Consider the following 27,662-nt stretch of genomic DNA (forward strand, 5'->3'; position numbering starts at 1 on the left):
CCGAGGCCCCCCTCACAGAGGGGTGGGAACAGGGGAAAGGAGCAAGGTCCGGGGGATGTGGCTCTCCCTGCAGCCTGGCTCTTCAAAATCACGTAGGGCTTAGACTTGGCTGAATTCCCAAAAAGGTTACAAACAATAGCTGTGTGCGGTCAGACCAAGAAAACAAACACCATTAAGAGGTAAACAAAACATGAAACAGGTTCACGGTTTACAAAAAACAAGTCTGAACTGGCCCTTCTGGAAACTTCCAGAATTAGAACATCTAGCCAGGAAAATTCACAGAGAAGACGCAGCAGGATCACCCGTGCTGCCCACACAAGACTGCAAAGCACGGACCGGCTTCAGCGCCCTGACAGGGAAGAGCAGCACCTGCTCCAGAGCCCAGGCCACAGCGAGCGGGCGTCTCTGAGCCTCTGCCCAGAACCGGGCACGAGCGAGGCACAGGGGGGAGGGGGAGGGGGAGATACGGCCTCTTCCTCCAGCAGGAGAGAGGAAGCCTGGACACAGTGGGCAGCAAACCAGGCCACGGCACCGGGGCTTTCAGACAGAGGCAAACGGCGCACCGTTAAGGGAAACGAGGGGCCGGGGGAGGGTCGGAGAGGGACAGAACACTGCATCTGGGGGAGTGAGGAAGGCTTGGAACATCACGAGGGCACCCTGTGCTATGCTCTGAATGGTTGTGCCCCTCCAGGTTCAGACGTTGTCACCCAGGAGGTGGGGCCTTCGAGAGGTGCTTAGTCATGAGGGTAGAGCCCTCGAGTGGGATTAGTTCTGTTATAAATGAGGTTCCTGATGTCTCCCTAACCCTTCCACCCCACGAGGACACAGTGAGAAGTTGGCCATCTGCAGTCTGGAAGAGGGCCTTTGGCAGAACCCAGCCACTCTGGCACCCACCCTTGGACTTCCAGCCTCCAGAACCGAGAAATGCTATTGTTCATAAGCCACTCAGTCTGTGGTATGTGGTAACAGCCCGAACAGACTGAGACACCCTGAAATACACCTAGGCAGAAAACTTTTTCAAGCTGGTTCCACTGCCCTCCAATTGGATCCACAGGCATCACCCCTGCTAAAATGCTGCCCATACCTACTCAGGTCCCATTAGCAGCAGCCACCACTGATTTGCCACCTGTCATGTGCCGGGGCCCTGGTGTGGCCTCACTTTTGTCTCACAGCCACCCTGGTAAAGTCATGAATGAGGGACCAGAGGTGTTACACCTAGGGCCACACTGTTTCCAAATGTCACTGATGGTGTTTGAGCCCAGGTCTGGGGAGCCAAGCCATGTGCTCCTGCCCTGGGGCCTCTCCTTTGGCAGGCCCAGGACAGACTCTGCTGGTGGCAGGAAGGATGGTGACCCCAGCAAGGACAGGAAGAGGAGGCGCCGCGGGAGAACTGTGTGCGCCCAGGCCACCAGACCAGTGCAGGGCAACAGAGGCCAGCCTCCCGGACACAAGGTCCCACCAGCAGGAGGATCACTTAATCAGGGCTGCTTAGCAGTAATTACCCCGATAAATAAAACAAATGGCTTTAATTTAAAAGACATTAACAGCAGGCTTTGTGACAGGGCCTGGCTCAGCTGCTCAGAACAGGCACCTGAAACAGGGCTGGGAGCACACAGAGCTGCTCTGGGGTCCAGGCCTGACCACCCAGACTGGCCCTCCTGACCAACCCTGAGCAACCCACTGGCCAGTGTGAGTGGCCTCAAGGCCAAAGGCAAGAGCCCTGGACCGGGAACCTGCTAGGTACCGTGAGAGCCTGCGGACTGCAGGAGGGGCACAAGGCCTCCCTTTGAGCATCTCCAGCCAAGGACAGACTAGGGAAGCTGCCACTGACCACTGTGGTGTGGCCATGAGGTAGGGTGAAGCCCATTCAACAGCTGAGGATGTGAAGGCTCCAGGTAGTTAGGCGACAAGGCTATAGTCACGACACGGCCTGCCAGAACTAGCATCCAGGTCACCGCACCCTCGCCACGATGCCTGCCTCCCACCCAACTTCCCACCAAGAGCCAGGATACGTGGGGTCGCGGAGAAATCCTGACACTCTGGAGAGCTGGTGTGGGTGAGAGGGGCCGCACTTTCATGCAGCTCGGAGAGACAAATTTCCCTTGCTAAGCAGAAGTCTGCGTCCCTTCACCTGGAGGGCACATGCTAGGTGTGACGGGGACCCCAGGCTGAGGAAAGGATGCGCCCTGGGGGGCCCATGGGCAGCGCCCAGCTGGTGTCATAGGACAGGAACCAAGGAGAGGCGAGGTGGCTCAGGTTGTGCAGACACATCCCACCCCCTATCCACACTCTCCCCTCTGTGCTGCACGAAAGCACTTCTCCATCCAGGATCCAGCTTGTTTTCCATCAACCTTTTTCAAAGGGCCTCATCAAAGCAGGTTTACACCGGGCACAGGAGGGAAATTACAGCCCATAATCACCAGGCACCTTCCCTTTCATTTCAGTCTTCCTTTCTAAAACACGGGGATAGAGGGGGCACTCGTGGAGAAAGGGACAAAAACAGATCTACCTTCGTCCCAGGCTTCGGTGATGGGAGATGCAGCGCAGGGCGGGCTCCGGGGTTCGGCCAAGCAACCGCGGTGCAGCGGCGCCCTCCAGTGGCCACGAGGAGCGCCACACACACGACTCAACCAGCAGGGAAGTGACCCTGAGAGCAAGGCAAGCTCTCCTACTGGATCTCAGGGAGGATGCGGTGACCCACAAGGAGGCCGGAGGTCCAGGGTGGGCTGCACTCCTGCAGTTCCTCCTCCTCGTTCTCCAGACCTCGGAGGCCCACACGCTAACTCTAGCCCTGGAGCTCCCTCCAGCGCACACCCCCAAGCAGAGGACAAACAACATGGTTTCCCTCGGAAGAATACAGCTCCCCAATACTAACTCCCTGCTCCATCTCAGGCACTGGACAGCTGAAAATCAGCCCCGAGGGACTGGCAGAGGGTCAGCCCCCTGGAGGTCAGGGCCATGCCTCTCCTTCCCTTCCCAACCAGAGAGATCCTTGGGGACACAAAGAGTAAGGCTCCACCGGCATGGGTGAAAATGACCCTGCATCCTGCCCACTGTGCTGTGAGAGTTAGGGTGAGCTGGCTCTCAATCTACCCTTCCAAAAGCGCCAGAGGCTGCTGCAAACACTGACACTCAAATTGAAGAGGGAAGAGCCTGGGCTGGTTCTAACCCCAGCTCTGTGTGTGGCACTGAATAAATCACTGCCCTTCCTCCAGGGCCTATCAGGTCACTGGGAGGATGCAGCACCAGAGGGTCAGAGTTCCTTCCTGGCCCCAATGTGTGGTGATCCTGCAAGGCTCTGCAAAGCTGTGGCAGCAGCAAGCACAGACTGAGGGTATTTATCCAGACTGAATGTATGTATTTCAGGCATCTGGGCAGGAGGATGGTACAGAATGCAAGGTGGGCTACTGCCTACCCCTCAGTGGCTCCCTGTCTTGCCCTGCCTCCTACTCCCCAGAGCATGTTACACAGTCCAGCCCCCATGGCTCAGTGTAGGAACTCAAGACATTTATAGACTTATAAGACATTATACATTTATAGGCTCTGAAGTGCCGAACAAATGATGTTACTATTCTCCTAATCAAGTCTTCATACTAGTAACACCTCCCCATTGATTTTAGGCTTAACATTACTGTACACATCAAAAATTTCCAAACCATGTTCTTCAGCATACAAGCATTTTCAGAGATGTCACAACATCTTTCAGGATGGGGAGGGGAGAGTCAAGATACTGGTTTTTCTTGTAAAATGCATTTTGGTTAATATGTAAGAAAATACCAAATACATTTATTCGGCTGTCCTTAAAAATATGTAATGATCCATCATTAGTCACTAGGGAAATGCACATCAAAACCACAATGAGATGCTACCTCGTACCCACTAGGATGGCTATAATCAAAAAGACAGACAGCAACAGGTGCTGGCAAGGATCGAAACCCTCACACACTGCTGATGGGAATGTAAAATAATATGGCTACTTCGGAAAACAGACTGGCAGTTCCTCAAAGACTTAAACAGTTACCATGTGACCAGCCACTCCGCTCCTAGGTATATCCCCAAGAGATCTGAAAACATATAACCACACAAAAACTTGTAACTGCATGTTCACAGCAAATTATTCATAATAGCCCAAAAGTGGAAATGCAAATGTCTATCAACTAATGAATGAATGAAAATGTGGTATAGCCATACAATGGCATGTTATTCAAGCATAGAAAGGCATGAAGTACTGGCACAGGCTACAACATGAACCTTAAAAACATGACGCTAAGTGAAAGAAGCCAGACACAAAAGATCCATTTATATGAAATGTTCAAAACAGGTAAATTGATAGAGATGCAAGCAGGTTAGTAGTTGCCAACGCTGAGAGGAAAGGGGGAAGGGGGAGTGACTGCTGATGAGTACGGAGTTTCTTTTGAGGGTGATAAAATGTTAGTGGTTATAATTGAACCACCCTGTGAATATATTAAAACCCACAGAATCGTATATTTTAAAAAGATGAATTTCATGAAATGTGAATTATATCTTGGATGTTTTTAATTTTTAAAAAATGCGGTTATCTGTTTTTCAAAAATGGCCAACAGGAACAGAGAACAGTCAGGAAATCATGAAGAATGGCTGGTCCCCAAAGCTGGAACATTTCCTCCATGCACTGAACCCCCACAGCATTTGTATATTACCCAGGTATCAGTGTATTTCATCTATATGATGACCGCTGGCCTTATGGTATGGGCTTTGGTTTATAATTTCAACACATACCTGTGAAATTTTCCAGAAGTACTGAACATGATACAATAATACTGTACAAAGTTCTTCCCTACTGATCCATGACTAAAGTTTTCCATGAGAAACTTGCACTGCTACATGAACTACCACAGGTTTTTCATGAACACATAATAATTTTAAAAAGCTCCATTACGTTTAGTAAAATAGCACTGCTCTCTCAATTCTGTAGAATAAAATGTCAGTCGATTTTTTCAAAGAGCCTCTCACTTCAGGACACGGTTCCTTGAGCCCCTCTTTCCCAGACTGTCACAACTTAGTCAAGCTTCCTCTGGTCCAGGTACCTGCTGCTGTGCCAAGCTGGGGAATCCGTATTTCAGGGCCCCCTGTTTGTCATGAGCTTCATCAATGAGCAGCCAGCATCCAGGTCTTCACCCTCAGGCTTCTTTTCAGCCCCAACTCTCAGCTGAGGGACTCATTTTTTCAAAGCCACTCACAGTGTTGCTCTTGAGTAAAAGAAACTCTGGAAATTCCCCGAGGCATGCAAAGAGCTTTAACATCTGTCTCGTCCCTCCCAGTCCTCAGCACAAGCTCCTCCTGGAATCCAACTGTCACTTTTAAGTGTGGAATGCACACGGCCTCCTTATTCCTAACTTGTCATCCGGAGATGACATCCTAGCCTCGAGCTCCAAGAAGGTTGAAGTTTGATGTCCAAGCAGCAGATCACCGAGAACTCTGCTAGGATTTCTTGGGTTTAATTAATATAGCTATCAGTCAGTTGACTATAAAATATTACTGAGAGCCAGGAACTGTATTAAAAATATGATCATGATGGAGGAAGAGGGAACACCCGTTTCTACTGCTTCGTGCCATCTCTATGGAGGAGGCCCCGCTAGACCAGCACTCCCTGCCTTCTGCCCCACCCCCTTCCCCAGCCTGCACACACCACCTCCCTTAGGGCAAGAGGAGAAACTGATGTGATGGGTGAGTCTGGGAGGCAAGAATGTCCCGGTCCCTCTTCTATCCCCTGGCATCAGCCTCTGAGAGCCTGCCTCTCCCTGCAGGGCAGCCAGCAACCGTCCAGAGGTGCCTGTCCCTCCTGAAGTCTCTCTGGTCTGCACTCCAGGTTGGCAAGCGCCTGCCCCTGTGTCTGTCGCTCCCAACTCAGGCCAGAAACAGGGGTGGCACTTATGGGGTGCCTGTAACGCCCTGCCCTTGTGCAGGTGATGCTCTATATAGGGAGGGGCAGAATGCAAACTAGGAAATAGGATGTCAACTTTCGCAAACTTGCTTCTCCATGTCCTAATAGCTCACTCTCTTGCTTCCTTCAGCCTCTGCTCAGATGTCACCTTGTCCGCGGTGCCTTCCCTGACCACCTATACAAGACAGCCGCACACAAACACTCCCTATGTCCTTATTCAGTTTTCATTTTCTCCATACAACAGATCACGATCTGACTCACTCTCCATGGACCTGTTTGTTTAGTCCACCTCCCATACCCGCCCACAACCCCGGAATGTAAGCTCCATGAGGGCTGGGACCTGGTTCTGTTCCCACTGCTTGCGGGCACCTAGGACAGTGTCTGGCACAGGCTGAGCCCTCAATCACTTCTGCTGCCTCTATGAACAAACTAACAGATACATGCTATGAACAAGGTGACAGGGAAGACAAGGGCGGGGTGGCGGCTGCTTCAGGAAATGGGTTCAGGGAAGGCCTTTCTGGGTGGTGAGCTGAGTGACTGCACAGTGGCAGCACAAGAAGCAACACTGCTGTACCCTGAGGGTGTCCTCACAGTGCTGGGTGAGCCCACCAGGCCTCTGCAGGGGGCTGGCCACACCACAAAGGAAGGAGGAGACAGCTGCAGGGCCCCATGAGTGCTGACTCAGAGCTGTGCTGAGACTGGACACACGACAGCAGACAGCAGCACCAGGCTACCTGCATTACAGCCGGGCAGACTGACTCCTCGCCGCCCGGTGTGAGGTGGGTGTTTAATCCTCATTTTAGAGGCCTCAGAGGCCCTGAGAAGTGAAAGGCATTACTCACTGTCACCCAGTCAGAAACTGGCCAACTGGGGTTTAAACTCAGTGCTGTCTCCCTCAGGACCATCTCATGCCCAACTCACTGGGTTTAGCAACAAGACAGGATGTACGTGGGTGTGATGCTGACATGGGTTCCTGGTAGCAGGGGCTGTGCCTGCCCCATGTCTGTGTCCCTGCAGGTGTGAATTCAGGGTCCCACACACAGCGGGTGCTTGGTCATTCGTGGGGCTCCAGCATGCATGGTGGGCCCCTGGGGGGTGGGCAGAGATGAGGGGTTGCCTACCCCACAACCTGCTCTCCTCTCCTTGTTAACTGAACCCCTATTTTTAACTGGGTACACTGCTTTGGTTCTTCCCCCATTCTGCTGCTGCGATACAGATATGTTGGCTAAAGCTCCAGCAGCCTCCTGGCCCATGAGAACAAGGGCCGCTCCATAAGGGTGGTGCAACAGAGCTGGAAGGGCCTAGGACCCTGATGACAGCCCAGGAATGCCTACCTCTGGGCTCCATTTAGATAAGAAATAGAGCTCCAGCTTGCTGAAGCTCCCACTATTTGGAGTTCCCACGGCATATTCTATCTGACTTAATACAGCAAGGAAGCCTGGGGAAGAGACAAGTCTGGACCCGAGGCTTAGAAGTGTGGAATTCCACTTGACAGACGGAATGAAACAACAGATGGCTCAGAAGCAAAGCAAGCAAAGCTCCATGAGAAGGGACAGCTTCTCCTGCAGCTGAGAGGGGAAAGGCTGGGCAAGGAAGCTGAAGCCAGCTGCTGCGAGGCTAAGATGTTGGAATGACCTGGGATGACAGTGAGCCAGGAGGTTGTGAATGGAAGTGATGTGATAAAAGCATCATTTATCAAGATGAAGGCCAGCAGAGAACCAGGATGAAAGTCAAAATGTTTCCTAAAGGCCTACTATGTGCCAGGCATTGTGCCCAGAGGGAGGGCTGCACAGTGAAGAGGATGCCTGAGCTGGGTCTGAAAAGGGTTAGGAGAGCACCAGGCCCTCCTGTATCCCCTACAGCAGGGACCCCGACACCTGCCGCCACAGCCCCATACAAATTCAGATTCCCAAGCCCTATCAGGAGATTCTGATCCACAGGCTGGGGCAGGGTCCAGGTTCTATATTTTTAATAATTCTGTATTTTTAATCTCCCCAGGAGATTCTCTGGTCCATAAACTAGAAGCAGCTCCCAATCTGTTACCTCCAACATAACAGGTTTGGATGTTTACTAAATAAGTGAACAAATAATTTATTTCCATACTGTTAGGAGATAACAAACCCTGAGATTTGGAAAGACTTTCAAAAATAATCAAAACAAGATTTTTCTGGTTAAGTGAATGGCATTTTAGCTAGTATTTAATTAACCAAAATGTGATCTAAAGTGACTAGTAATGTTCTAAGATCGATTTCTGCAACCATTTCAGCTCAACCATTTCTGTGTCACTTGAAAATGGCCTGAGAAGAGACCTCTGAATGTGAGCACGGGTCGTGGGCCGGCTCACTGCAGCCCTGCCCTGCATCGTGCAGACGTGGCGGAGTCCCAGCTCCCACCAAGGGAGGAAGAGCTCCCCGGCTGTCTCCACAGCTAGGTGGGCAAGAAGCTGCTTCTTCCCAAAGTGTTCTAACACAACTTAAAGCAACTCTCCCTGGGAGTGAAATGTCCTCTTACTTTATCTTACAAGAGAGAAGTGCTCCTTAAAGGTGAAACATGGTACAAAGGGAAAAACATTGGCCTAGAACTTGGGAGTAGCCCCTGCCAGGTCAACAACTCTCCAAGTGACCTTTGGCAAGTGTCCTCACTTGTGATGCTAAATGTTCTTCAGGATCCCTTCCAGCTCTAATGCAACCAGGGTGAGAATTTCTAGTTTCCTTCTTCCTAATTAACACTGAAAAAATAATTCTCAGTAGAAGACACACTCCCATATGTTAAGACAGGATGTTCAGTGCTGGGGATATAACATTTAAGAGAAGTCAGGGTCCAACCTCTTAAAGAATTTACAGTCTAGTGAGGTAGACAAATAAGTCATTCAATAATTACATAATGACAACTGTGAGAAATGTTACTAAGGAAAAGTACTAAGGATAAGAAGGGCTTAGGAAAGGTTTGCCAAGGAGATAACATTTAGGCTGAGACCTGAGAGCAGAGCACCAGTTAAGGGGGGGCAGCGGGGCTGGGAGGTCCTCCAGGCAGAGGGAAAGGCACGTGTGAAGTGGGACGGAAGAAGCACTCCTTTCAGGAATATTCCAGACCTGAGGAAGAATTAAATGACAAACACAATGAGGCAAATCTTTCACGACTACACATTTAAATTTTAAAAAGAGCACCTTTGTCACAAACAGAAAACAGATTCACAAAAAATAATTCAAAAGGAACAGGAGCAATTTTAGCTAGAACTGATAAACCCTTATCTGAACACAGCTACCTGGCTAGAAGCCCCTAGACCCTCATTCCTCAGGCCTCCACAAGGATGGTGCCAATTCCCTCCAGTCATCTGCAGCTGCTCAGGCCCGGATGATGGCTAAGGTCGGAAGGGAGTCAGAGTATGAAACACAGGCTTCAACCAAGAAGGGAACTTGGCCCTGAAACTGGACCTGTCCTGGACCAGTATTTCTGGTGCCGACTGTGTGCCAGGCATAGGGATGGGAGATAAGATGTCATATAATCACAGCACCAGGGAGGTACACGAGGAAGAGGAAGATGTGCCTTTCAGACGGTGGGTCCTTGAATGGCTCCAGCAAGTGAATGGTATCTAAAGATGGGCAAGACTTGGTGATGGAGAGAGAAAGGGTATCCTGACAGTGGAACAACAGAGAAGTCCCGGGTGTACAACCAGGCCCCATGGCTGGAGCCCTGGCAATGGGGTAGGGTAGGCTCGAGTTGTGACCTCTGACTCAGAAAGTGAAGAGATGACAATGCTGTTCTTCAAGGTGGCGTCTGTAGAGCCAGACAAATACCAGCTCCTGTCCAGACTGGCCCAATCATCAGGGGCCCTTGGTTTTCTCCCTTGGACGAGCAGAGAATTTCTCAGAGTACTAAGGACCAGCTGGAACAGGTTGCCAGGCCCCACTTCCAGAGATTCCAATCAGGGCAATTGGGCTGGAAAACCCCAGGTCAGACAGTGGGTCCCAGGGGCCCCCTCCAGCCACAAGCTCCAGGGCCTGGATTCCTGGCCTCCTACACTATGGAGTCCAGGCCCAGGTGCCCCTCCCTGACTATGGTGGCTGGTCCTGATGGGCTCATTTATTCTGGGCAGGGGACAGACTTGATGTTATGGGGAGAAGCTGGAATGAAAAAGGCTGGGCACAGACTGTCCCCAAGTCTAGGGACATTCCTGGGGGAAAGTGAAAAATAAGCAGAGAGAGGCTAAGGGCCCAGGAGGGAAAGAAGGACATTCTAGGCGGAGAGTGTATCTTGGGTAAAGGCACATTCGGTACAGGTAGGATCTAAGGTGCACACAGAGGAAGGACAAGAAGGTAGGTTGGAGAGGAGAGCCAGGCAGACAGCCCTACCAAGAAATTAGAGCTTGATTCTGTAGACAATGAGCAACAAACCCCTGAACCCTGCAGGATACTGGCATCAGCTCCCCTTAGTCACCCACTGGGCACAAACACATGGAACACCACTCTTGCTTCACCACCCCTCCCCCCACCATCAGTCTCCATCCTCTAGGATCACCTGCTATTTCTATCACCTTGGATCCCCTCTGTGCAACTGTTAGGTCAGAAGGAGGCAACTAATTTGACTGAGGCAATTAACACTAGGCTAGGAACCCAATCTCTGACAAGCAGAGTCAGGTGGTGAAGTGAGATAATGGGGAGGCAGGTTGCTTGCACCTGGGACAAGGTAGCTAGCTCTGCTCAGCAATGCTCTCCCCAGATCTGATCTGTACCTCTTGGAGCTCTCTCTTCCTCCCTGGAACTCGCTGCTTCTCTAAATGGGTTCATGACCCTTGAGGGTAGCAGAGAAGAGGGGCACAGAGAGGAGATGAGATGGTTCACACTGGCTGGGTTTGACCAGTTGTGACTGAAATACCTTAAAGCTATGAGAAATGTCACTGTAACTTCAACAATTCAAGCGGCCTAAGACCAGGTCCAGCAGTCTGCACAGGAAGAATATTGCTGCCTTCAAATGAGCTGCTCCATCCTCAAAAGTCCAAGACAGAGGAGAATAAAAAGAGAAGCAGACTCAAGGCACTCGCTGCTGACTCGTGCAACGCTAGCAAGGAGGGGGCGTGCCAATTCTCAAGGAGGGCCGCAGTTAAAGGGGGACACCGGGCCAGAGTGGTCAGCTAACACCGAGGCTTCCGGACACGACCCAGGACGATGCCTCCAGCGTGCTGTGAACGCACACTTGGGGCGAAGGGAAGAGGTGTTGAGGGGCTAGGTTCCTAATGGAGTTGGCAGCGGCCAGCGCAACCAAGACACTCCCCTCCCGACCCCTGGGAGCCTGGCAAGGCGCGCCGGATGCGCGCACTGACCGAGCCACACGCCCCCTGGATTCCCCAGCTGCGGCCCCGCTCACCTTGCACTTGAAGCCGGCGGCGGGAGGCAGCAGCTCCCGCAGGAGGGCCTTGGCCACCTCGCGGCTGGACTCCTCGCTCACAAAGTGCAGGTTAAGCACCTCGTGCGTCTCGAACTTAGCAAGGCGCAGCAGGGAGCGGAGCGCGACGCGGGCCTTGGCCTGCAGAGCAGAATTGTGTTCCGCCTTGGTGAACATCATCAGCAGGTGGTAGTCCACCGGCCCGGCCCCGCCGCCCTCCAGGCTCTTAGCCTTGGCGCCCAGTGCCGGCGCCACCGACCCCCGCGCCAGCTCCGGCACCGGCGGCGAGGGCGCGGCGGGGACCCCGGCTCGGGCTTCCTTCAGCCTCTTGGTGGCGCTGGAGAAGGTCTCCCGGCCCGAGCCGAGGTAGTAAAAAGCACAGACGGCAAGCGCCGCGGCCAGAAACAGCGCGCAGTAGTGAGAGCGCACAGCGCCCAAGCGCGCCATGGCCCGAACGCATGGGGGCCCGCCTCGGAGGTGACCCATGCACCGCCGGCCGAAGGACCCAGCAGCCACAGAGCCGCAGCGGAGATCTGTACCCCGGCAGCCACTTAGTAGCCTCGGCGGCGGGCGGTGAGCAGCGGCCATGGCGGAGGCGGAGCCGCGCTGCCGAGAGCCAATCCGAGGGCTCTGATGCGCGGAGAGGCGGGGCTTAGGGCTGCCCGGCAGCCGCTGGGTCCTAAGCTCAGAAGGATTACAGCCAGCATGGGCCGCGTGGTCCGAGGAGCAGTGAGGACTCGGACATAGAGGCCAGCTGGCTGTACCGTCTGTGAAAAATGGTGCTCTTAAGTACCCATCGCCAGACGCTAGAAACCGAAGCTGCGCCTTCAGCTAGCAAAAAGACTAGACCGGACGCACGAAGAGAAAAATTTTCTCTTGATAACTTCTCGCCTCTAATTTCTTGAAGGCTCCTTTCACACCTTGGATACTAGCTGGGGCTATAGAGTTTAAACTAGCAACTCCTTCCCCATTCACGGTGAAGTAGGAATGACACCCGATGTGTAAACTGCCTGCTCGCCTCAGTGGGCAGCTCTAATGGCCAACCAGAGACTGTCTAAAGCAGCCACCACGGGGGGCCGGCTGCCCAAAACTTCTGGCAGTGAAGAACTTCCCAGGGTAGTAATGCCAGGGATTGTGATACTCTGATAAACAACAGCAACAAACACTTTAACACTTTTAAAGAGGCTTAATAGGTATCAGGTAGTCTTGCAAATTCTTAACTGCGGCACAACTGAGTTCAATTGCCCCAAGTCACACAGTGGCAGGTTTGAACGCTGCCAACTACATAAAAACTCATTAACTGAAATCTTCTGAGGACTGACGACATACTACAGTCTTAAATAAACATGTAGAAGTGGTCTGCTTGCTTACTGGAGGTGCAGGTGACAATGCAGAACTAATGTACTCATGAGTTCTCTCTCACCCGCTTACTGTACCATGCCATTATTTGTCAAAGTGTGTTTCCCAAAACCACAATTCATCTCATTTTTAACTCTTGTTCATTTCAACTGGAGTAACACTTCTCTGAAAAATACTGGACCTCTGGAGCAGGCTTGGCAACAAGTTCAATACATACTACTCACTTTGAGAGGGAAAAAAACCAATAGCAGAATTAACTCACTTGAGTAACAGGATCTTACTTTAGTTCATTTAATCCTCACAACTCTGAGGGATAGAAGTATTACTTGCACCGTACAATTGAGGAAATGGAGATTTAGAGAAGTAAGTTGCCCAAATCCAGCTGGCTGGTAATAACGGAGTCAGGATCCCAACTCAAATCTTACCACTTCCAAAGACCAAGCTTTTAGCCAAGATTAGCACTGAAAGCAGTAACTCAAGCCCTAGGTTGTAGTTTACCAAAACCTTCAGCAGACGACTGTGGTTGAGAGCAAGCAGCTCTCCTAAGAGCTTGTTATGAGCAAGTTAAGAGAGCTGGATTTATGAGGACTGGGGGTGGGGCAAGATCACAGAGTAGGAAAACTCTGAGCTCAGCTTCTCCCAAAGGCACAGGAGAGCTACATTTACAGTGAACTAGGAGTTGTTAGACTTCAAGCAAGTTACTTAATCCCTCTGAGCTACAATTACACCCACATGTAAAATTTTATATTAGTACCTATGCCTAATAAGATGAGAGGCAACAGATATAAAGCAGTTAAAACAGGGTCTGATACTTAGTAAACTATGCTAGAAACACCAAACTCTAGAACAAAGTAAATATCCAAGAAGTACAAAATATAATTTAACAACCATAGCTTTTCTAGACTATTTACAAACACTAAACCCCTAATCTCCATTAAGACTTTACTACATGTACCATAGAATCCCCACAGCAGGGTGCAACCACTGTATTATTACATTCTAATTACTGTTCATTAATAAGGCAGAAATAATTCTGGAATTGTTTTTTAGTCCCCCTACCTACACCACCAATAAGGTAGTTTCTCCCCTCTGCCACTTATTACAGAATTTATTCTACAAATATTTTCTTTCTCAGACCTTTGTAAGATCGCTGCTAGAATTTATGGATAACAAAAGAGTAACAATTTAAATTTTCCATAGAAAGTCAGTAAACATACAGGAAAATACTCAAGGGACTAGTCTTTTCTCCAAGTTGTAGCTTCCTCATTCTCAATTCTTTGACCAAAAACAAAAATTAATGTTGTAGCTTGCTGAAATATACTGCTGACAGGAAGCTAAAATAGTGAGTTGAAGGTAGCTAGTCATTTATTCGATAGCTATCAGATATCATATGACTACTACATGCCAAACACAGTAGCACCTGGGGATACAGCCATGAAAAAAAGCCCTGCCCTCATAGAACTTACCTTCTAGGGAAAACAGACAAATTTAAAAAAGGTATGTTAAAAAAAAAAAAAAGAAAATGTATGTAGGGTGTCAGATGGAATGTGCTATTTTCTCACCTTAAAATAGATGTATCTGAGTGTATAGCAACATGGCTAAATAGACAAAAGAACTTGGTAAGTACAGTAACCCTTCAGTTCTAACTGACTTTGGTCAAGTTCTCTGACTTCTGGCCAGATATAAGAGGTAATTGGCTTTTCCTGTTGTATAATTTCTACATCCATAATATAATGCAGAAATCTGATATTTCATCAAAATTTTTTTGTATTGGCCACTACTCAGTATTGTCAAGGATACAGAAAATGACATTCCTCTACAGCAGATGAGGATGTGTATATTGGTACAGCTTTTCTGGAGGACACACTGGCAACACTAAAAAATCTTCCTAAGAGAATTTTTAGTTCTCTCTCCTATCCAGATGAATGTTTCTCCCTGAAATAGTGGTTGTCAAATTTTGGGTGGCATTGGAAGCACCCAAAGCTTGGTAATGTACACGGGCTCAGGCCCTATTATCTTCAACAAGCCTGGGCCTTAAAGGTGAGTGATTCTTCTATAAGCCAAAGTTTGAAAAGCCCTGCCCTAGATCTTCACCCAGCTAACCTCTTCTGCTTCAGACATTGGCTTAGATGTCACTGCCTCAAGGAGTGGTCTCTAAACACCAACCCATCCAGTGTACAGACGAGGCGCTATCCTCAAGGTTCTGGTGAGGGCCGCCTATGAACCGCCCAGTCCCATCTTTCTCTGTTGCAAGAAGGCAAGACTCCAAGAGAACAGGTAGAGTGTCTTTTTTTTTTTTTTAACCATAATATCCCCAGTACCTAATAAAGTGCCTGACTCACTAAATCTCAAAAATACACCCACCCACCCATTGTGAACCAGCATTTTCACATCTAGGAATTCATCTTAAGGAAATAGAAATGTACTCAAATATTTAGCCACAGGGTTTCTGCAGAGCTAGGTTTGTGATGGCAAGATATGGAAATCACATGTTCATCAATCAAGTGGTTAAACTAAAATAAAGATGCTGTCATTAAAAGTGATGTATTCAACAAACAAGTGGAAAATTTAAGTGATAAATGGTGGAAGAATCTATAGATTTAGAAACTCAAGAGAAATTAGCCAACTGCAATGAATGGAACTTACATGAATTTTGGTTTGAAGAATCTCCTTTCAAAGAACACATTTAGGACACTGGGAAAATCTGAATACGACTATATAGTTTCATAGTTTGAGTGATGACTTTTAAGAGCCCTTCTTTTAGAGATACACAATGATTTATTGAAATATCTGGCATTTGGTTTAAAAAAAAACTAGGGAAGAGAAAAAAATGGGTGGGAGTATTGAAATTTTCAATAATAAAAATATTTTTTAAAATACTTCCAAAAGTGATGCAGCATTCATAAGGACTTAGAAACTTGCTCATTTATTAAGTGAAAAAACAAAACAGTGTGATCCCATTGTATATAAATATAAATACACACACCCAAAGGTCTAGAAGGGTAGATACCAAGGAAGCAAAAGCTTCCCCCTCTGTACTATCCAACACCCCTTCCTAGGATGATGAGGATGTTCTATAATCTGCCCTATTCAAAACAGTAGTCACTAGCTGCATGGCTAGTGAGCTCTTAAAAATGTGGCAGTTCAACAGGTGAACCAAACTCTTAATTTTGTCTAATTTTAATTAAATTTCAATAGCCACATGGCTGGTAGATACCATACTGAACAGCACAATCAGACGATGGAATTATGATGGAATTCTTTACTTATTACTATTTAAACACTTTTCTAAAGTGAAAAAGCACTGTTTTATAAGGAAAAGTAGGCTGTTTTCCTTTAAAACATTTACTATTGGTTTGGGTTCTCTTCATCAAAGAACTATTCTGAAAATGAAATGAAGTGGAATAAAGCAAATTATATAGAAAAGTCTGAGGTGTCTGCTTTCAATTAATTTTTAAAGTTAAGGCAAAAACAGGCAATTCACTTCCAGGTCTGTTCCTTCAACTTTCTATTCCTTCAGTCTCAATTCACAGAAAAACATGTTTCTGTCTGTTTACTAAAAGGATCCAGTGTGAATGTGTTGCCTAGATTAGAAACTTCAACAGATGTCTCAATCATAATGGGAAAAAAATTAGGGCCAAAAAAAAAATTAAAAAAGCCTTTTGTGGTTTTTAGCTAATGAATTAGGAGACATACAGCTCTGTGATCAGACAGAAGAAAATATTTAAAAGATCAAAATGGATTTCATGATTGAAGCAATCAGCAAATAGGATCAATCCAGACCAATTTGGCAGGAGTGGAAAGGAATATTGGACCTTAAACATGACAACTGTTAACAGGTATGTCTGCAATTTCAGTTCACAATAAAGTAGAAATCTGAGCATAAAAGAACTATGCCAGCAGTGAGATTTTTATTGACTTAACATAATTTCTCAGCATACAAAGTATTTAATCAGGTATAATATTTACAATTCTTACATAATGTACATTTAGAATAACTATAAAGATAACGTACTTTGCTCCATTTACAATGACATCCTACAGTGAAACTACATTCATGAATTAGATACAAACAAATTCTCTACCTACTAATAAAAAGTAAATGGATGGTTGGTTATACATTCTTTAAAATATACTTTTTCACAGGTAGCAAGAAATATTACATGTAATAAGTCTTTATGACTGGAATGATCCAGAAATATCACAAAGCACAAGTAAACAAATATAGAAAAGTAGCTCATCATTTCCAAAAGTTAACCGTTAGCCTTTGTGTAAAATAATTGGTGCCAACATTCTTCATAATGTAGTGAGCTTTCCCTGTTTAAAATTAACATCCAAAAGGTGGGGAGGTGTGTTGAGGAAAAATAAGAAAATCTAGTACATAAGATAGTGAAAAGACCAATGGAGAGAAAAGTTTATTTAATCAAACCTTGCTTCCCTCCCATTATCTCATTTTAGTAGATAAATATATGTAAACAGAAAAGGATGTTCACAAATCATGTTTATAGATGTCAAGATTTAGCCAATCTGAATCCATGCCCCTTTTAGTTGTCTTCCTTTAGAAGCATCAAGAAACTGATAAGCATATGGAGAATTAAAATTACCTTTATAATGTTTTCCTTTCATTAATGTTTGTTACTGTAAAAACATAAAATTTCCTACAATTTAATGTCTTCAAATCCTAGTCTATTCCTTCAAAGTAATTTTATACCCAAGTTCTCCAGAATATTTGGAGTATTTGTTATCAAAACACAAGGAAAGCTGGCAGTCATTATCAGATTTTGTTGCTTTACAATGATTTCAAATCATTTCATGACAGGAGCAAAATGCCTCTGACTAGCAGTCACTCATGGTGTCATGACATAAATGGTGTCAGCTGTGCCACCAACCCGCAAACCAGTGACCTGCGCTGTAAAACAAGAGCAGCAGCCCAGGATCAAAGAGACAATGTTGGTGCTCCAAGATTAATGTCTCAGAAGTCCTGCTGTGAGAATCCTTCAAGGTAACATCAAAGTACACTGTGAGCAGCAGCACAGTATACGAAGGGATGTTGTTATAGTTTCACCTTGTTTCATCCCATTCATTTTATTTGTGAGGAGCTCTGAATCCAAAAAGAGCAGTAAGTATTAGTCAGTGCTCTTTCCACTGTATCGTGCAGGTCTCAAGTTATCCTGGACAGACAATTCTATGAAAATATATCATTTTTCCAGCTCATATCCATGGTTAAAAGTGCTACCAAACAGAAAATTTAATTTGACAATATAAGAGCGATATGGGAATGTCTTATTATTCAAAATGGATAGTAAATTTAGTCCTAAATATAATTTGGCTTATTGTAACCACACTTTACTTATATAAAACTGTATTTTTAAAATACTACTTAACATATCACAAAAGTTAAGTTGTCCAGATTGTGAAAGTATAATTTTTTTTCCAAATGCACTCTTTAAGAACCAAAGTACATATTCCAAATTAATCTGTATGTTTTAGAAAGTAAACATCAAAGTACATTAACATCTATAGTGAAGATCAGTATAAATTAGACAAACACTGTAATGTAGTGAATCCCTGGAAACTTCTGAATTTCTAAGGATTGTACTAAAATTTTAAAACTTTAGAAATCTTAAACATGTAAGTGTTACAATGAAAAACCGCACAGAACTATTCAGTTACCTTTAGTCTGGTTCTAACATGAAACCGCATTTTATGAACTCCTCATACTTAGTACTGCTATTCTTATTTTGAGATTAATCTAACTTTCAAGTTAATGAGCTAATGATAATGAGCTAATGGAATAATGATAAGGAATCAGAAACTAATATCAGCAGATCAGTTAGGAAAAGAAGACAAAGGACAATCAAATTGACTTATAAATTCCAAGAGTATGATTAACATTGTTTATACTATAATTTATCATCTTGTAGTGAATAATTCACAACATAAGGAAACAGATTTGTTACATACTATAGAAAAGCTATTAGCTGACACATCTAAATTCACCTTGTTAAGAGCTACTCTGTAACTGCATGTAACCGTTAATTTAAAGTCTTGCTCTCAGTACTGCATCATTTTTGCCAAATTTAATCCAAATTGAGTCTTAGCCTATTCAAGAAATCAAGCTACGTAAGTGTACTTTTGTATATACAGGCTCCCTGTACTGTTAAAAGATTTCACCTTCTCTGAAGATGTTCAGAACCATAATCATATTTAGTGCACTTGAAATATATCTCTAACGTCTAGTACATTAAATTTAAGTAGACACTAATTACTGCCACATTATCAACTCAACACTGAAGCCACAGGAGTTAAGAATGTCATAAAGAATTGCTTTCACAACCAGAGATCCCAGAAATGATCTGAAGACCAAAGGCTGGATCCAAAAGGAAAAATGGCCTAGGCTTCCTCAGATGAAGTCCTAGGACAAAAAAAGGAATAGGCACTGCAAACGAAAAGTGAGGCTCTCTTTCCTTTCTTACTTTCTTTCTTTTCTTTTTTCAACATATTTCCTTATTCTTGAGCTTTTCAGACTACTAGTTTCAAAGTACATTAATAAAAATGCTACAAATCAGACTTCTGCAAAGCCAGGTGATCTGAGGTGGAACAGGAAAGATTCAATATTCTTGTTATTGTTGTAATTAAAATACTAGGCTTTGGAAGTCAGTGTTTCTTTAGAAATAATTCATAAATATATTTTTATCCTTATCTCATGCACAGTGATTATTACTAAATAAGCATTATATGTACGCAATCTGGCCAAATATAGAACCTTTTCTGTGACATTAATTTATTTCAGTATAGTTCCTGTTTAGACAGATTCTGATTTGATGTTCAGTCAACTTCGAAAACTCTCCTTACTGGTGGGAAAATGTTAGAAAATTTATCCTCTACTCAATGAATTTCTCTACTTATTTGATAACTCAAGTTTAAAAACCTCTCTTACTTAGAAACTGAGTATCAATAATATTATTTACATGTAACTTGGAAAAGAAACTGAAAATTAATTGTTGATAATACTAGAAAGAAATCATAAGGCAAATTACTCAATTATATTATACTCCTAACGTGATACATCAAAGAATCAAACTAATTTGTAGCATAATATCCATAATATTTTGGAATTCAAGGGTCTATTATTCATGTAACCAAACACAAAAGCTATATAGATGCTACAACTTAAAAGAATGTACAATGTGTACAAGTACACATAATAGATGTTAGAAAAATTAAAAAGCAATTTATTGCTATATATTTTAGTATAGACTAAAAAAACTTGAGTATTTTTTCTCCTTTTACAGAGATTTTTCCTTTTACTAGGAGCAATAGCAAAAAATATATCTTGAAAAGGACAAATTGCAAATATAAAAATGTTCTGTATTTTATAAATCAACTTTTCCTTTGATAGTTACAATCTGATGAAAGCATAATTTTGTAACATTCAAGTAATCTTTGAAACAGTTTTATTACATCAATAAATTTGTCAAGGTTTTAGGAAATCAACCCAATAATGAAGAACTACAACTTCTATAACTGAGATTCTTTGGGTAATTAAAAAAAAATTTTTTTTGTTAAGGGCTTCTTTTTGCTTCATAAAATGGAATAAACCTAAAAGACTAAGTTATATCTATCTGTATAGCCATTATATGGATGTTAAACTCCTGGACAATAGCTGAGGAATATAACTGCATTTATGGGCAAACGGGGGAAACATATTCTCTAGTTCTAACAGCTAAATCGCATATTGTGTATATGATAGGTAGGCTATCAAAAAACAAAAAAACTATTTCTGAATCACCAGCATCACGGAAGCTAAAGCAAAGACGTACTCTTGACTCAGGCAGGACATCAGACTCCCACTTGCTGCAGACGTGCTTGACTGAATGGTTCTGGGCACGATGCACAGAATAAAAAAAAAAAATCAATGCTACCACCCATTGGCAAAAAAAGAGATTTTTGTCTAAACTCTTAGCATCTTATAACATAGAGACGGCTGAAGTCTAGATTCAATTTTTAGCTATAAAAAGCAGCCCTTTAAACAGGCTTTTATTTTTAAAATAAAAGAGGTCTTAATGTAGGTTCCTCTCCCAACTACTAGAGATTTATGTTTTGATTTATAAAAATATCAATGAATGAGTACCTTTTTTCCAAGTCACTCAATATCTACTAAAATTAAGTAAGAATTAAAGCAGTAAAAATTTGTGAGTTTTCAGATGTATACATTAGGGAGTCACCAGATTTAATATTTTCCCCCTTCTTGAGAAAATTCAAAATTTCTGTGAATCTTGCTGGAAACGATTTAGTTTCTCTGGATTATTGGATGCCATTTGGGAGAAATCACGAAAAATGTCCTGGTAAGTTTCATCACCTGCATGAAAGTAAAATAAAGACACTTTTAAAATCTACCCAAAGAAAGTACTAATAAGCAACGTTTATTTTTATGATTAGTAACTATTTTATAATTCATTATATTAAAATGAGCATTTTTGAAAGAAAAAAGACCAACTAATTAAGTGCTGGAAAGTTACACAGTGAAAGAGAAAAAAACTATACCTGAACAAAGCACCTCAGAGGCAGCCACAGAAGAAAGCTCAGAGTTAGAAAAGAGCAAAGATGCCAGTATTTTAAAGCAATGTAAAGAAATACATTTATTAACACATGAGAAATAAAAGTCATTCTAAATGAGGTATAATAAACAAGGCATTCTTTAAACAAATATTTCCCTTGATCAAGGCCAAAAGAAAAGACCAAAGACAAATACTAATGTTTCTGATGGATGCAAGTTATTAGCAAGACAAAACTGATACCCAGGTGGGGGAAAAGCCTCCTATTTTAATATTGTCTTTTAATTAAAGGCATTTTAAATTAAATAGCATGTGAAAAGTAAATCTTTGTTCAAACTTTAATACTTAAGTAAAACTAATGCATCTAATCCACTGTTTACTAAGCTTATAAAATAATAAAGCCCAGAAAATGACTTTAAAATCAGTTTCACATTTAGTCAAGAAGGTTTTTTTTTTTGTTTACTGTAGGTTATATGAGCAAGGACACTATAACAAAGGGGCAATAAATACCAAAGACATCTGTTAAATTAGAGTAATACATATGTATACACATACAAATATGATTGTAGAGAAGTAAATTATAGACACTGATATAGCAGATTGAATACCTTTTTCTTGCCATGAAAAACTATAAATAAATATATACACACATGATTAACTCCTCAGGCAAAAGATCTGTATAAAATAAAATCTTATTTTCAAGATGAATCATTCATCATGAATGCTTCCTGTTAAACATATCAGTCTTATACAGAAGCTTGGCATAGTTCTGTTTTCAAGATTTAGATTGTCAAATACTGTTTTAGACGATTATTGTTTCAATATGGTTTTATAATTTTTCCCCATGAGATACCTTGCATCCATCTTATTACAAACTCATTGCTACAGTTGCTGTTAATAGTGCAATAAGTTTTGTCAGCTTGTAAAAAGCGAGATTTTTTGAGGCAATAGATGTCATACCAAACACTAAGAGAATTAGAAAAAAATTGGGGGAAGGAGGTAAAGATCTAGTAAAAAGGTCTAAAAGCATAACCCAAGATTTTCAATAAAAATTTTTAATGCTTTTAATATTTAGTCAGTGTAAAAAGCAAGTTATTAAAATATCTATATAGTTTTCATTTAGCCCTGGAAATTTTCTCATGACCTGAATCAACCACTCTACTTAAAAAAGAAAAAAACAAAAAACCAGTAAGAGAATCTTAATAGGTTGTGGCTAAGAGTAAAATCTAACTCATATTATTGTTACTAAAACAATAAAAATAAAGGTTGATATGCTGGAACAACTGGTAAAGACAATCCAATTACACCCATGATTTGATGAAAGCTTACTCCCACATTAAAAGACAAACTACAATCTATTCCCATTTTTAGCCATTCTAAAAGATATAAAATAAACTGAGAAGAGACCAACATTAAATATCAATTAACAAACCATACAAAATATTTAAAGTTTTTCTTATTCTTAGATGTTGAATTAAAATATTGAAAATATTTATTGTAAACATTATAAACATTTAAAAAATACTATGAACTGGAGAGTCTGGAATTTACTTTCCAAGAAAGTGTAAAGTGCAGATTATAATACAAAAATACCACACTGATTTTTACTATTCAACACCAAAAGTAACTTAAAAGGCACACATTATACATTCAAGAAGAAATAGGAAGGATCTAGCAGACGCTAATGCCAAATAGTTTACAGATAGCACCAGATGAGCATTCTTAAGTATTACAACAGTACAATGGCAATATATGGCTTCTACTATTAGCAATGCATATTTTGTATAACAAGCTGTGGGATTTTTTTTTCTTTTTGTGGTTTTCCAGTTTTTGTTTTTAAATCATCTAATACCTATTACACAAGTACATTCTAGTAGAACCATTGTACCATGCAAACAAATTATAAGATTTTTTATTCACTGAATTAAATGCTTCCTTGAAGGAAAGTGTTGGTGCTATACTAATCATTGGTTTCACTTACTGAATACATTTTAAAAGAGTTAACACAAAAGGAAGTCTCACCTTCAAATGCTCACACAAAACTTTTTGTTAACATCCAGTTTCTAACCAAACATTAATTAATGGACTATCAATATAATACCTTTCTTAGGCCTCAAAATGTGTTGTCAAAAAGCAAACATTACAATTACAATACTGAGAAATGTAATACAGTTAACACAAACTGAACTTCAATGTGATTCTTTAAACACAATTTTAATCATTTAGAATGTTTCCCAAGGCAAATATAACTTGTCTACACTAGAATACATAAACAATAACCCAGAATATGTTGCCCTGGAAAGTTCATATAAGTACATTTAACACTTTATTATAAACAGTAAACAACTAACCACTCAATATTTGTAGTACTAAGTTATATTCTTTAAATTACTTAATCACATTCTATTTCTCTTCAGAAAGTTAACCTTTCTATGTGCCTGGACAGTTCTGAGTCTTTAAAATTGGACTGCTTTATTTCCACTGACAGTTTAAGACAGTTTTTGATTTTTGGTATTCAGAATAACCACTACAACCACAGTTATGATCCAAATTTGCTGATTTTACTCTTGAAATGTACTCCTCTCAAAGACAGCAGCATATGAGACCCCACCCCCAGGTGATCAGTGTATGATCCTGCCCCTTCTGGGTTAATTGCAGCTTCCTTTTTATAACCAATTAGATCATTAATCAGTCTTCACCGGCCACATACTCTAGTAGCCAGTGGTGGTTCACTAAAGTGGTGATTTTCTACTGGCTGAGAAACTGCCACAATCAAGAGGAGTCCCAGAGCCAGAGACTGCGGGAATCACCAAATTGGTTTCCAACAATCGAGAGCAGGTTGTGATATTGCACTCACCCACCCAGTCCTCCTAAGAGCTGTGGGAACCGATAAAGAGGGATACATCTTCCCTTCAGGAAATGTGTGCTCTTACATCATCTTGCAAAAAGATAGGGAGCCTCAGGTCCTTAGGGTTGTAGGCCAGAAGTTCTAAAGCGAGGGTTCCTAGAAATAGGTCCATAGTTTCCAAAATTGTATCTGAATCTTTAAAATGATAGGGCTCTTTACAATGAAAACATTGAAAATACCTGTATTTTAAAATTACCCAGAATTCTGAGGCTTTCTTTCTATTGCTAGGCATCAAAAAACGAGAGAAAAATTTACAGTGATAAGCAGAGAGCAGAAAAAGGCCTGCTGCCTGAGCAAAAACATCCGCTCTCCAAAGACTCACAAAGGAAAAGTAGCCAGAGCAATTACTGAGCCATTTCACCACGTCACCTGTATAAGTATAAAGTTGTTCTGCTTTAAATATGAGACTCTCTAAATGAATTTAAAATCTAATTATGATCAAATCAGAATCTCATTTTATTCTGCTGATACACCATTTCCAGAATTCTGATGTATTTTTAATCTTTTCTACACTAAAATTTGAGAGTGGTAGTAGAAAAGCTCGTTTTTTTTTTTTTTAAATAAAGCTTTTTCTTTCAAATTTTTACTCAAATAAATGAGAAAAATCTGTTTTTGTACCGATGACTGGAAGGTATATACTCATCAACTTACACATAAAACGACAGTGAAAGACACATGTGAATGCTCCTACACAGCGGCAGAAGCCCAGGCAGTCTGGGTGGAACTAGAAGTTGCAAGAACACAGAGGACCTGTCCTTCCAAGCTTCCCAGCTCCAGAGAAAAAGTCGACCACTGACCTTCTGACTAATCTGTTGGGTGTAATTTCATCAGCAAACACCTTAAGGAAAGAGCAGCTGACCAAACATTTATGTTTAAAATTTCAGGGAAAAAAAAAATTGTTTAACTTAAAACCTGAAGTTCACTCAAAACTTGAAGTTCACTCTTATCTCCCATATCAGATCATATTCTTTGAATAATGTTCATTTTAAAGTGCTTAAACACAAAGGCCTCAAAAATGGCCTAGTAATACTATCTTTTAAGTATATCTGTTACAAAATTATAACTTATTTAAAATCTAACATTCAAGTTTAAAACAAATAGGTGAAATTCAGAATTAATACTGACACTTCACCCTTAATCAGCACTCTTACATCGTGGTACATCATGAATCAGTAGTATTGTTTGATCCATAGGATTAAAGTGGGACACCCTAGATTAGAAGTACCTAGCTGAAGTGCCTCTATTCTCAGAGTTCTTACTTGCTCCCTATTAAATTAGACCAAAAATAAGTAGTAAATACAGTCCTCTAAGAATGGTCCCATTTTTATATCAATTATATGTTAATCTGGTTAAAATAAAAGTAAATGGCTAAAGCTAGCATAAAGTACAGAAATTTCAAAACATACTTAAACAGGAAAAATAGATGATATTACAAGCTACTTTTAAAATAATATATTAATATTCATTGAAAAAATCAAATGTACTCACTGAAAACTGAACACTCTCAATTATTTTGGTCATGAATTCCTGAAATTTTTAACCAACATGTATATGAATTTAAAACAGATAAATTAGTCATTCATATACTGAAATTCATGAAACTGGAGATCTAATTATTATTCTCTTCTTTGTGAAGAATGTCTAATTAAGATGTGTTCATCAAGAAAGAAATCTTATCAGCAACATTTCTTGCTTTTCTTGACATCTCAACTCAAAGATAAAAATTACTCAAAATGAGGCTTGAGCTGATCCTGAGTTGAGATTTCTCTAATAAAAATAAGTTTATGTTGCCATCAAGTTCATAAAATATTGTTCTAAATACTTCTGTTTATCCAACAGATAGTGTACAATTGCTTGGGGCAAAGCTACAAGATAAAATGAGACCTTTTCCCTGTACGTTTTAAACTAACTCCACTCTGATCGTGGGCTTCTTAACTTACTGGTAAATTTTATTTTTAAACCTTCAATTCATTTTTAGATCAAATACAGAACTCTTAATCCAATAAGCTTTTTCTAGGTATTTTCCATACTGACATTTATATGCCAACACAAAGTGATTTGGTTTTTTCCCTGAACACAATTTATAGAAATTCCCTGAATAACAAAAAGAAAATAATTTTGTTATATTCACTTGACAGCCAAAAAGAAAATGACTGTTGTGCTGCTGTAAGGATATAAAGATGCGTTGCCATTCCGTTCACTTTACTGGAATGTATATGGAAGACATCTGTACAGCAGATAAAGAAGTCAGCAGCCAGAGTTAAATACAGCAAGTAAATGCGTACTGTAATAGGAATAGTTACGGATTTTTAAAGGCTCGGGAGTGAGCCACTCCCAAGAATTCAGGAAGTACAGTACATACGTAACAACTCACAATTTACAAGTAATTTATAAAAACTCTATAGTATTAAGTTAGTTTGCTAAAGAACTATGAATCTTCCAACTGTAAACTGATAAATTCCTGGATGCATTTCTTATACTGCATTTCAGTATGGTTATTGGTAGAATATTGACCTGGCTGTCCATAAAGTCCTTCTGATTCCCGCATCTCTTCATTCATTCTTGCTAAACGTAACCTAAAATTAAATAAAAGGATTTTTTAAATGAAGTTGTACAATATAAAGATTCATAAGCTAAAGAATTATATAAGGAGCTAAGACATGTACTAATATAATTTTTTCTTTTACTGCTGAAACAAAAGGGTTTTTAGTTTATCAGACCTAGCAATCTGAGATATAAAAATAACCATATTTTAGTTTATACAATTCTCATGAAAGAAGACAATAAAAGATTTCTAACAAGAGCATTTCAGCTCTGTTTAAGCAGGTTCCTTGCAGCACCTCCAGGAGCTTACTTCTTCCAGACTCCAGAGAATTCCTGGCTTCTAAAGCAACCTGTCAAACTTTAACTGCCAACTGCTAAAATAATTGCTTCTGTAGTATGGAAGCAATAGCCTGTCATAAGTTCATTCTGGTTCACTCTGAGGTATAGCAGTTCCAGACATATAAATAGTATGTATTCTCTATATATACTGGGAATATATTTGACACACAGACATTAAAACAAATGGCCATTAAGTTATTAAGATTTTCCCATGGTTACCATGTTGATTGTACGTTCTTTTCAGGATTATTTATCTCGGCAGCAGGAAGAAATGTAGCACTGGATTAAGAAAACAAGAGTTTCCTCTCAAATGTTGCTTTTGGTGACCCTCTCCTACTCTGTACTTCTTACCTGTCCTCAGGCCACCAAATACTCACTACCTTCCCAGACTTCTATCACCCTCTTCCAAGATGCTCTCTCTGGCTATTACAGCGTCTGATAGAGGTTTTTCCTATCTTCAAAGTACCACAATTCCCTTCCATTTCCTTTCTCAACCACTGTGTAAATTAATAATAGCAAAAGAAGTCTCCCTTTGGTATTTGGACTTTTCAGAGAGGATGGGTATTTCAAAATTTTTTTTCAAAAAAAACTTTTAAGTGAAACTTAAGTCCTCATACAAAACAAAATGAGAAAATTTAGATAATGTGGG

The 27,662-nt window shown here is 41.9% G+C and overlaps 2 protein-coding genes across 3 annotated transcripts in view; both read right to left on the bottom strand.

The window, feature by feature from the left end:
* XXYLT1 (xyloside xylosyltransferase 1) overlaps positions 1-11,888 on the bottom strand; it is a 161,032-nt gene extending 149,144 nt beyond the window's left edge. Inside the window, exon 1 of the mRNA XM_010994392.3 lies at positions 11,288-11,888. Coding sequence (XP_010992694.2) covers positions 11,288-11,791 — 504 coding nt within the window. The 5' untranslated portion in view covers positions 11,792-11,888. The remainder of the gene's footprint in view (positions 1-11,287) is intronic.
* Positions 11,889-16,547: 4,659 nt separating this feature from the next.
* ACAP2 (ArfGAP with coiled-coil, ankyrin repeat and PH domains 2) overlaps positions 16,548-27,662 on the bottom strand; it is a 126,695-nt gene continuing 115,580 nt past the window's right edge. For both annotated transcript variants that reach the window (XM_010994396.3, XM_010994394.3), the window contains 2 exons: positions 26,645-26,706; positions 16,548-21,026 (listed from right to left, as the gene is read on the bottom strand). In XM_010994396.3, coding sequence (XP_010992698.1) covers positions 20,926-21,026; positions 26,645-26,706 — 163 coding nt within the window. In that variant the 3' untranslated portion in view covers positions 16,548-20,925. The remainder of the gene's footprint in view (positions 21,027-26,644; positions 26,707-27,662) is intronic.

Source organism: Camelus dromedarius, chromosome 2, assembly GCF_036321535.1.
Source record: "Camelus dromedarius isolate mCamDro1 chromosome 2, mCamDro1.pat, whole genome shotgun sequence".
Taxonomy (NCBI): Eukaryota; Metazoa; Chordata; class Mammalia; order Artiodactyla; family Camelidae; genus Camelus; species Camelus dromedarius.